Source organism: Peromyscus eremicus, chromosome 1, assembly GCF_949786415.1.
Source record: "Peromyscus eremicus chromosome 1, PerEre_H2_v1, whole genome shotgun sequence".
Classification (NCBI taxonomy): Eukaryota; Metazoa; Chordata; class Mammalia; order Rodentia; family Cricetidae; genus Peromyscus; species Peromyscus eremicus.
In genome coordinates, this window is record NC_081416.1 from 143,531,059 (window position 1) to 143,543,087 (window position 12,029).

General features: G+C 35.5%; 1 protein-coding gene across 1 annotated transcript in view; it reads right to left on the reverse strand.

Annotated features, from left to right (window-relative positions):
• Positions 1–976: 976 nt before the first annotated feature.
• Positions 977–12,029, reverse strand: part of Luzp2 (leucine zipper protein 2) — a 177,300-nt gene continuing 166,247 nt past the window's right edge. The window contains exons 10-11 of the mRNA XM_059253341.1: positions 5,218–5,295; positions 977–4,321 (exon numbers count right to left, since the gene is read on the reverse strand). Of these exons, the coding sequence (XP_059109324.1) occupies positions 4,217–4,321; positions 5,218–5,295 (183 nt within the window). The 3' untranslated portion in view covers positions 977–4,216. The remainder of the gene's footprint in view (positions 4,322–5,217; positions 5,296–12,029) is intronic.

Consider the following 12,029-nt stretch of genomic DNA (forward strand, 5'->3'; position numbering starts at 1 on the left):
CATCCCTAAATGAAGTCAGGACAGGAACTAAAACATGGCAGGAACCTGGAGGCAGGAACTAATGCAGAGGCCATGGAGGGGTGCTGCTTACTGGCTTGTTCCTTATGGCTTGCTCAGCTTGCTTTCTTATAGACCCTTGGACCACCATCTCAGGGGTGGCACAACCCACAGCATACTGGGCCCTATCACATCAATCACTACTTAAGAAAATGTCCTACAGCCCAGGCTTATGGAGTTTTTTGTTTACCCAGTTGAGGCTCCCCCTTCTCCAGTGACTCCAGCTTGGGTTAAGTTGACATAAAACTATCCAGGATAACGCATGTATCACAAGATATCCCTATCACTAAATGCTGTGTCATCTTATACTTACCACATTGACCTGCAAAGTTATACTACAGCCACCCTGACTAAAGACACAAATGCAGGCCTCACATTGTTATTTCAGAGAGAAAGCTAAGAGTAGCAAGATAAAGAAAAGAGAAATCCAAACATGAAATGTGTTTTCTTTCTCAGTAAAAGCCTGTGTTTGTGTTTCAGGGAAGTATGTGCCCTTCATTCTTTCTGTTGATCATTCCCACTACTTTAGGCTTTGAGTTAATTCTTATAAAACATAGGAGTATTATCCATGAAGCATGCAGCAATCATTTCTCATTTGATGGCTGCGTCAAGCACCAAATTGTCCTCATTTACCATATGTAGTAGTTGTCAATTAAGTGTAAACAACAATAATAAATATTAATAGTACTTTTGAAAATCTACGTCCCAACATCATGAACACTACTTCTTAAATGCTCTAAATAACACAAAATACCTCTGGGGAATCATCAAAGAAATTAAAGAAGCTTTCAGTATGATATTTCAAAGTAGTCCTTGGATTCTTTTAGACAGAGGCAAGCCAATATTTGCTGTTCCACTCAGTTTGCATAAATACATTATGAGCTTTGTAACAAATTTTTTTATTGAAGAAAAAATAGGCCACTTTTCAGCACTTTTTATTTTTCAGTACTTGACCATTAATATTACGTGACACAATCCAGATGAATACATAGCTCGAGGATGTAGACCTTCTGACAGTACAGTCCCCTATGGAAACAAGCATCGTGTGCATTACTCTGCCAGCCCTCCCTATTCCGTAGTGTCAATTATTCTTTCCACCTCTGCCGCAGTTAGTGCTAATTACATTACCTGAGCTATAAAAATAAAAGATTCCCTTGTAGCAAATTCACAAATTTAATTTCAGCCCAGCTATACACCTTGTCCATCTAAAACAGCAAACATCTGCTCCACAAAACAAAACAAAACAAAAAACAAACTGTATTGAGCTTGTACTTCAGTGTATTTTATGAAACAGAATTATGGTAAAGCAGCAATGCTGTGCCACTTAGCTGCTCAAAGACAGAAACAAAGTCAGTCACTAGTATTTTCAGCATTCAAATATTTGAATTGTGAAGAAATCTCTATCCAGATGAATGACTGACACCATCGTCTTCTGGGCATGTCCTATTCAATAGACACAGTCAGTGCTCATTTGGGGCTCACAGGTCTTAGGCACTAGTTTAATTGACATAGTTTATGTACATACAAAGAAAGACAAAAGTTCAAAAAGTTTGCTAATTTACAAATGAATACATTATATTTGATTCACATTTTAAATTGAATTATTATATTATAATATAAAATAGAGAAAAAGTGTTCTTAGTTGTGGAAGGGCATATTAAATATGTTATTCCATTAGAAAGTACAGGGGGGTGTCCTCAATAGTAATTAATGCACAGCTGTAAAATATAAGTTGTGTTTCTTCACTTAACCTTGCAAGTATATAACCTAATCACACCATGTATTGTCAATATATTGGATAATATTCTTTCCATATGAGAATGGCCTGTGTTTAAATATTAATATTCAAAATAATATCTAGTGTAAAGCTGATAGTTAAGAAGAATAGGATATGAGCATCACTTCTATGGAATAGCCACATGGGTATGGAAACTAGTTTAAACATGTCTGGTCCAATCTCAAAGCAAGGAAAGCGCTAAGAGAGATAAAACACATTAATTAAAGAACAATCACAAATCATATTAAAAACAACCCTATCAAAGTACTAAAAGAACTTTCATAATGTTCTTTAAAAATTGTTAGGAAATAACCTCCTGTTCTGAAGGTATTTCTGTCAAATACAGGAGTGAATATTATGACAGATAACCTAGAGAAGACCTGTGGATACACATCACTATACACATTTTAGGAGGAAATTTTTACCATTTGATTCAAACCCATTTTATCATTCTAAGAGTTAAGAAAAGCAGACTGATTAGGCTATCACATTTTAGAACCGGAAGTCAAAGCAAAGGAAATACACAACAGGAAAACAAGGTTGCTCTAACATGGAACTCTATCCAGTCGTTCCTCCAAGGTGTCACAGACCTCACAATCTGAATGCTAGAAAGAACATGCAACTAACATTCTGTAGGATCCACTGGGTTGAGGCAGGAAATTAATTCCCTACACAGGAGTGGAAAAGCAACCCTAAATTAAAACTGAATTAATTTTTTTCATTACTGTAGTGGTAGTGAGTGACTGAAACTCTCAGCCCTTGGGAGGTGGAGGCAGGAGGATAAAGAGCTCAAGGTCGCTCTCTATTTTGTAGTAATTTTGAGCCTAACTTGACACAGATGAGATTTTGCTTTAAAAAGAAAAAGAAAGAGAAAACTATAAGCCTGTTATTCTATCAAGAAGACCTAATATTTTATGAAACTGGGGGTGGAGTGAGATAGGACTGGAGATGTGGAGAGTATAAATTTGGTATTCTGGTCTTATATTTTATCTTGGTCAGTTCATCTAAAAATCTATGAAACATATAGAACCACATATTTTTATTTTTAAAAGAGTGAAAGACTGACAAAATCCCCCAAACATTTATCTGCATGTAGAATTAATAAATGGTGATGTTCCTTTCTCTACTAATGTTTTCACTAAGTTCTAGAGCTCCATAAATTTCTTTGAACATATCACATTCAAGCCATTGGATCTTAGAAATTAAGTCCCACTGATTGCTTTTAATGTATTTTTATTTTGGGCTATGTTGTTTGAAGATGTTAATTGGTGCTTGACAGATTAATTCTATACAGCCAGTGGTTTAATCTTTTTTCTGAACTTTCAAAATGTGTTTATCCAACAGAAGTGAATGTACTCAGTCAGTGTGGACTCCCTGACTTCATCTGTTGGTTCATTTTTATCTGCCAAGTGGGATCTTGAGTAGATCATTATTTATATATCCGTTTTTTTTGATTATGAGTTATGCTTTAATTATGATGACCCTGGTTCTTCTGATCAGTGATATTCTTGTAGAATCCTATATGAGAGCTAAATCATCATTGCTTTTAAAAAATGATTCCATTCTGTTTTTCATTCATCAAACCTCAGTTCTACAATATCTTTGGACACCTTGCATGTTAATATTTTAGAATTTTCCTCCCATCTTAAATTTTATCATCCAACATCAGAAAAAAAAATAATACTGGCACTTCAGACAGCTTGATTCACATCTTGAAACAATATAGATGAATATTCATAATGAATGTTTTAAAACTTAAAAATAGTATGAAAGATATTTGACATTCATTCTGTATATATAGCATATTAAATCTAACTAATGAATTCTGGTAACTAACTTATCATTGACAGAATTAACTGGGCATAATTTATATCAAATTGTTATTAAATCAATGTAATGAGCCAAGCAATAAATGTCTAAAATCATGTATTCTGGTCTGCAAATTCCAACTTTGGAGGAAATGACACCAGATGGCCACTGTGGACCAAAACCTTCATATGTATGCAATTTGGATTTTAAACACACTGAGGACTCACTTTTGAGCATCCTCCAGCTGATGTTAGCAACTAGACCTTAGAAGTACTGGATATCCACACGAAGACCAAGAAATGGTAAGGTTGTATTTTTAGCTCAAAACAGATCAATTTATACCGGGTAATTTTAGGGAGGACAATTAGATACGTGTATAAGTGAAGAAATCCTTTTCATTAGATTATTGCTAAAGTTCATAATTGGCCTGGAATTTTTTGGGTAATCCACATTATAAAGATACATAAAATTTTGAAAAAGTTGCATGCTTTAGAAACATGGTGTTCCCATCAAGCCTGTACTCTAGAAACATGAGATGGCAGGAAAGAGAAGCTCTGACTCAGTGCCTCCTTTTTACAGTAATTTTTCTTCTCTAGCTGGAGTTGCATCAAAACTGGCTGATTGTTTTTCCGGGCCCTTTTTCTCCTCACATTCAGAACAAAGAGGCATTTGTAATTTCTGCCAAACAATAAAGAAAAGACAATTAGAAGAATAAAAAAATAGGCGTATTTAAGGCAAAAATACAAAATTGAAGTAGGACAGCAATGAAGGTCCACCAGTGTAAACAAATAGCATCTAGACCACAAGGATAGCCACAAATGAAACAAATATTCAGACTTTTATCACATGTACACACTGTGTTTACAACTGGTATAGTTCTTCAAAAGCTACTATGAGAAAACTGGTTAAGCCATCCAACATAGATTCATCTACCTCTAAAAATTCCTGAACATTGATACTATATACTATTTTCAGAATTGCGCATTGCAGGTAAACTTGCTGTTTATTTTTGTGGAAGGTGACTACTTTTTACACCTACTCCACTTCCCCAGTCATCTTTAATCTCTTTCATCTTATAAGAATTATAGACATGTTTTTTTTTAATTCTCTGTTTAATTTCCTCTACTTTCTTGGTTGGCAGCATAGAGGGAGAGGAGGGGAATCCGTCCTTTGTCTTTGCGGGGCCTCGCATAGGTACAATAAAATATTTACTGGCAGGTACAGCAGACAAGCAAAATTCAAAGGACTGGGTTAAAGGAACTATATACATTCTTTTAGACAATATATAAGGTCTTCATATTTTTTTAAATGGCTCATCAGGTAAAGGTCCTTGCTACCAAGCTTGATGAACTGAGTTTGATGCTTGCAACTCACACGGTGGAAAGGGAAAACACAATCCCTCATGTTAGCCTTTGACCTCTATGTAAGAGTCGTGGCATGCTCTCCCCACTCCCCCCATGCACACAAAATAAGTTAATGTTAAACAAAATAAACAAGAATTGCCCTGCTATCCAGTGAGCACAAAAAGGACTTTCTGGATATAATGAAAATCAAATAGACTCACAAGGGAATACCTGTGTTGTGGGCTCTGATTCTGCAGTGACGTTTCTTTGGGGACTTTCCTCATGCTTCACCAAACAGGAACTACCCTCCTATAAAACGATTAAAAGTAGGTCAACTTAATTAAATTAAACAAAGAAAGGTGATTGAGAACCCACTGTGGATTACTTGTAGTAAAAAGTTTCTATCAATTCAATGCATACTAAAAACTAAAGAGAAAAATCCTCCCGACTGGATGGGTTCCCAAGAGCTGGCAAGTGTTCAGAGTTATTTGCACCTCACAGGCGCTTCTTTCTATCACTGGCTACTAATAAGCTGGATTCTAAGGAAAAATTCTTTCTCTGTAAAACAAACAAAAGATGAAAAAAGATTAAAGAAATAGTCTATCTGTGATGCATTTGGACGCTAACATTTAAATTAGTGATCACTGGTGAATGTGCCTGTAGGGACATCAGTATTAAGGCAGGGGATTGGAGGGATTCCTTAGCAGTTAAGGGTGCTTGCTGCTCATTCAGGGAACCAGAGTTCAATTTCAAGTACCCATGTGAGGCAACTGATAACCACTTATGACTCCTACTCCAGGATATCCAGTGACCTCTCCTAACCTCTGCCAACATGTGCACAGAAATCACACACACACACACACACACACACACACACACACACACACACACATATACACTTACACACAAACACGCATATAAAAATAAAAATAAATCTTTAAGTACTATAAGACAGGAAGGAATTTCAATTGTATTATCATAAATATGTCTTGCAAAATACTTCAGTATATTTTAAGAAGGCAATATTTCTCGAGCTATAATATTCCTATATTTTACAAAGCAAGGGACCATGAGTTCCCTTTTAGGCCTATGAGATGTGAGCAGAAGCAGCTGTTGTCAATGGAAACAGCTCCAGTCAGCTTTCATTCTATCTTAGTGAGCACTGAGACACCAATTGCTTTCCTCCTTCCCTCTTCCTCTCTTTGTCTGCTTGCTTCCTCCTCATCTCCTTTTTCTCAGATTATAAACAGATGTTAGGATGGAGTATGTCAGTGTTCCATATGCTGACTTCCTGCAGTCTTTTCCATGTGTAAAACAGAGACTGAGAGTTTAGTCAATGGACAGTGCACAGCTCTTGATATTCAACAATGCAGTTTCTTTCCTAGAGAAAAACCATGGGTCAAGGGACCCCCTTTAGCTTCATTCTGTCATGTAAAATACGCTGAGTAGATGATGCTGTAGAGATTGTGGAGGTGATGAGGACTCATGCAGTTCAGGTTCTAGTACAAAATGATTCTTACGTGTTTCACATCTGAGCCTCATACAACACCAGATTACTTTACTCTTTGTCATCTCTTTATGTCCTCTACCTCCACAAAAATCCCTTCTCATGTGTTTTTGAATTCCTACTGTCACTCCCTCCTTGATTCCTTCCAACAGCAGCAAGGATCAGTTACATTTCTGCTCAGTCAGCACTGTGAATATAATGATAGCACTTCAGATTGCTTTCATATGTGTAAGAATAGGCAGCCCATCAGTACTTGGTGTGATCCTTAAAGATAAAGGTACAAACATTGATCATACATAGGTGAATCTACTATCTAATTTACAGTAGATTGTCAGTATCTAATGCCTAATAAGAAACAAATGGATAAAATCACAGATCATGAAATATGTATCAGTGTTTTAAAATGTTCACATGCTTGCTTTATCTTCATGACCAGATATGATCATGTTTTATAGAAGATTCAATATTTTATTGAATATTTTAATCAAAATATGCCTAATGGAAAAGTGATGTGAAATAACAACAGAAACCAGAGTCAAAACATTAGGTACCTTATTCTATAGAGAAACATTCTACAATACCCAAGAAAAGAAATGTGATATATTGTCCATAAAGGAAAGACTGATTATTTATTACTTGGATGAATTGCCATTTTCTTTTTCAACACTGAGGTAAGAACTGACCTTGAGTGATGGTGAGAATATTTATAAGGAAGAATTTCTAGGACAAAGGGGAGGAAAATGAATGGAGATGCACGATGTGTGATGAGCTGGTGAGGACGCAGTAAGACGGGAACTAAGAGGAACAGGAGAAGGAGTAGGTTGTGGGAGACCTCACAGGTCAACCAGTAATGTTTATGAGGAATCTGGTTCTTACTAGGAGAAAATGCCATTGTAAGTTCTCTGCACAAGTTCCACGCTTATGTTTCCAATGGCACTTCACAGACAGAAGAATTCTCTGTGTTGGAATCTAGTGACATACAAACTGTATTTCATAGAACTCATCCCATAAAATGGTTTCTCAACTATGCTGTCATTATGATCCTCTTTCTTCAGTGAAAGTCTGTAATCTATGTCAGTTCTGTAGGCATCCCTCTCCTTGCATGACTCTGGAGACCATGTATACAAAGCTCTTCTGTTTTTATTTTGTTTTGCATTGTTTTATGATTCCTGCTGTCATTTACACAGACACACAGATTTTCTTTTTAATTGTGACTATTAAATATATACAGAAGCACAACAAATATCTGTCACATTGACGGGCTCTTTGCATCATATCCCAACACTACTTGGAGTAATTACAGGTATTCTGTGTCCTGTAATTCTTCATGAGACTAGCTCAAATGAATTACAATTCTTCAAAAGGTAAAAGAAAGATGTTTTATGAAAATTGTGGTTTGAGTCTACCTTTAATCATTATTCAATTAGTATACTGTGTAAGTATGTATGTGTATATGGACATGTTTATGTGTGTGTGTGCCATATGTATATTTATGTGTTTCAATATGTATGTGAACATGTGTATATGTGTGCCTGGAACATTTACCCTTATGCTTATCATTTTTCATTGCTTCTGTAATGTAATGGAAGTTCCTTAAATTAGGGCTTTAAATAATTTCTTTATGTAATTCTTATAAATACTTATGTACAAAACTGATTCTCCTTTAAGAGATAAGTACTAACAAATTTATCCAAAAAATGCAAAAAATTGGTAGAAGTAGAGCTACTACCAAATGTTCAAAGGGATACCACAAAGGATAAAGGGCAAGACACAAGGAGGAGGAGAGGGAACTGGGATTTGGGATCAAAGAACTTCTCTGTTAACTTGAGCAGAATCCCAGAATGGAAGGATCTATAGATATCTCTGTCAAGCTAAAGGTCGCCTTTCCACATGTTTTTATTCCTAGTCTCTGTAAGACCTAGAAGGTAGTTAATGGGATATTATAGAACTGAGTATATCTGAGAATGCAGTTTTCATGCAGCATAAATTATACTTGCTACTGTACAATGGTTTACTTGTTAAAAAGTCATCCTTGGAAATTGGTGTATTTTTCAAAGTTAAAGACAATTATGAACCATTCACATTTCCTAAAAGACTCCTAATTGCCAATGAAGTGAAGAAGAAAATAAAATTAACCAGAAAGGAGATTGAGTTTTAACAACTAATTATAAAGTAGTATCAATGAGGTAGGCAGATTAATGCTTCTTACCTTTGTGCCAACAAAATTCTGTGGGGTGCCTGGTACCAATAATAAATTAAAGATTAATATTGGTCTCGGCATTGCGAGAAAATAATTGCATAACATGTTCCTTTTTTCCTAAAGGAAATTAACAGGAGTAGAAAGAAGGGCAATATGTAGCACTAAATTGTGCCTTCTGGGAGAAAGAATGTAGACTTTGGGTTATATGCAGGCTCAGTTTCCCATGTAAAATGTGCAAAGAACAGGTTTAATGTTTAATGTTTATCATAGAAATACATGAGTTAGTCACGCACAGTGGCTGAAGTCTATACTCTCAGAACTTTTGTGTCGAAACAGGAGGATTATTGTGAGTTTGATGTCACTCTGGGTAAATGGTGAATTCTAAGTCAGCAGAGGATATGTAGGGAAATCGTGTTTCAAAAAATCAAAACAAAATAATGAGGACAAGTAGGAACAAGGTTTTTTTTTTTAAATAACTCATGAGAAAGAAAACAAAATAATAATTGTAGGAAAATGGAAATTTAATAAATAGTGGGAAAAATGAAAGAAAATGTTTATCTTTGCAAAATCTTTAAACTGAAAATATGATTTCATCCCCCATCCCCTGCACTCTATTTCTCCTCTCACCCCCAGTTTACTTATGGAGATCTCATCTATTTCACCTCCCCAGGGCCATCCATGCATCCCTCTCAGGGTCCTCCTTGCTTCCTAGATTCTCTGGAGCTGTGGGTTGTAGTCTAGTTATCCTTTATATCTAGTATCCACTTTCTCCCTTCAATATCTCACTTCCTACCCTCACTCCAAAATGTGAGCTTTCATTATCTGACCACACACAGCTACCCACTTTAACTGCTAATTCTGCTTCAGATACTTTTAATAAAAATCTCATTTTTCATATTTGACCAAAATTTTGTTCTTTCTTTGGTATTTTAACCAACTATATTCATCTCTGTTATTGTGAAGTAATATAGAATATAGACACTTACTGATAGTTACAGATTACGAAGTTTCCTAAGTCAGATTTTAGATTTTCTCACCTCAGAATTAATGTAATTCTAAAATTATAAATCATTTCAGATGGAAATTTAAACATGGTTGTATAAACAATTTATGAGTTGGAATAATAGTTATGAAGATGACATTTGCCCTTAATATGATCTATAGATATAATTCCCTGTCAAAATTGTAGCAGGCAGGATTATTAAAATTATCAGGCTGATTATATAAATTACAAGAGTTTGCAGTGGGCTCGGACGAGTCAATTTGGTATTATAATGGAATGACAAAACTTTAGGATTTTAACTTCCTATTTTCAGAACTTATGTGAAGATATAGGTATTAAGATAATTTGGTACTTCCCTAGGGACGAGCACACCAAGTGGTTACCTAATACCGAATGGTAAGCTCTGAAGGTTTACATACAAATAGCATTACAGACTAAGCAGATTGTATTTATGTATGTAGGAATATATATGCAGTTTTAGAAAGAGAGCAAGGAGAGATATATAGGAGAGTTTGAAGAAAGAAGATGTAATTACATTATAAATATATTATAATCTCAAAAATAATAAGTATTAATCATAGTTACAGTTATATGAAGTAAAAAATGATAGTATGGAAGTACATAATGATAGACACATAGGATCTGAAGCAATATGGAAAACAGAAAAATAAACTCATACTTCTGATCAATTAGTTTTTGATAAAGGGGATAAATATTTGATTATAAAGGGTAGTCATTGCATTAAAACATGACAGCTAGGATAACCAAATAATGAATTAAAGCAAAAGGCTCATCATCAGGGATTGCAAGTCTAAATGTTGGAGTACAAGAGAACAAAGTCATTCTTGTGTTTTTAGAGTAATCATTTAAATTCAGTTCTCTTTTCTGTCAGTTTATATATCCAATAAAAGAAATCAAAGTGGAGCTTGGCTTTCTGTCTGCATCCATAATGAGGTTGAAAGTATTTTCATATTGCTAGATTAATAGCTGTCACACTTTAACACAGCTCAGGATGTTGATGCTCTGAGTTTAGTCATTTATACTCAAGAATAGTTCCCATGGGTGCAGAAGTCCTCCAACACTCATTTGGCTAATTGGAAATAGTCAGAAGTGTGGCATTCTCAGACGTGAACTTGTGGAAAGGAGTCCTCAAATCCTCAGTGCTTACAATAAATGGTACCCAGGCTCTGTGTTTGGGTAATCAGCTTACACTCAACGCAGACACTCCTAAATACATGTGGCCTGTGGAAGATAATTTAAAGACCATTGGTTTAGGAAAGGTATAGCCCCTATGGTATATTATTCAGTAACAAATTATCTATCTCTTCTATTGTTCTAGTTATATATTAAAATGGTAATTTCTTTATCAGCTCCTGTAGTAGTGCTGGCACATTTTATATGAACTTAGTGGGTGCAGGACATCTAATGATGGGTGCAGGACATCTATTTCCAGAAATTGACATTTATTATATGCTAATTTAATATATGCATTCATACATGGATGAACATGCATACATGTACATAGCTGTATGCATGTGATTAAGGCCTATGAGCTTCCAATAAGGTTATATTGATCTTAATAATGACAGAGCTTCCTAGATGACAGTCGTCAGGCCCATCAAAAGCTTTACAAAATCCCTTAGCTTTATTCATTTAGAACACCCCAAATAGTTGTTCAAACTGTGAATAATGTCTCCAGATAATTTTGTGATTATTTCTATTTGAAAACCACTGTTAGTAAAATTTATCTGCAGCACAGAATCATCTGGAGTATTTGAAATAAACACATCAGTTGTGCAGATCCCACCCATGGGGATGCTGAATTAACTTGTGTGAAAAGTCCTGTGCAGCCATATTTTGAAGTGTTCTCTAGGTGATATACTCTGAAGCCACAGATTAGAACTCCTGATTTAAAACTTGCAAATTGATATCCATACAGTGCCACTAATTCCTCCTTCTTACACCCAAGTACTTTATCTAGTTTACATTTTCTCTGGATCTGAAGCTCTGATTGAGCACGCTCTACACTAAGAATTATAGCTTCTGGAAGGTTGAAATACCAAACACTAGGGTCTACTGAAGTAAGTCTAGAGACAATGTTCTCATTAGGGCCAGTAAAGACAGTGCCAGGGAAGGACATGCTTACAGGGATTGTCAAAGGGAGATAAGTTTATGAAGGAGAACACCAGTAGTGGGAGAGGAGGGGGATAATAGTAACAGACACAGACACACAACACACACACAGACACACACAGACACACACAGAGACACACACAGACACACACACACACACACACACAATTTTGACAGGCCCATTTCTGAAAAGGTAAGTC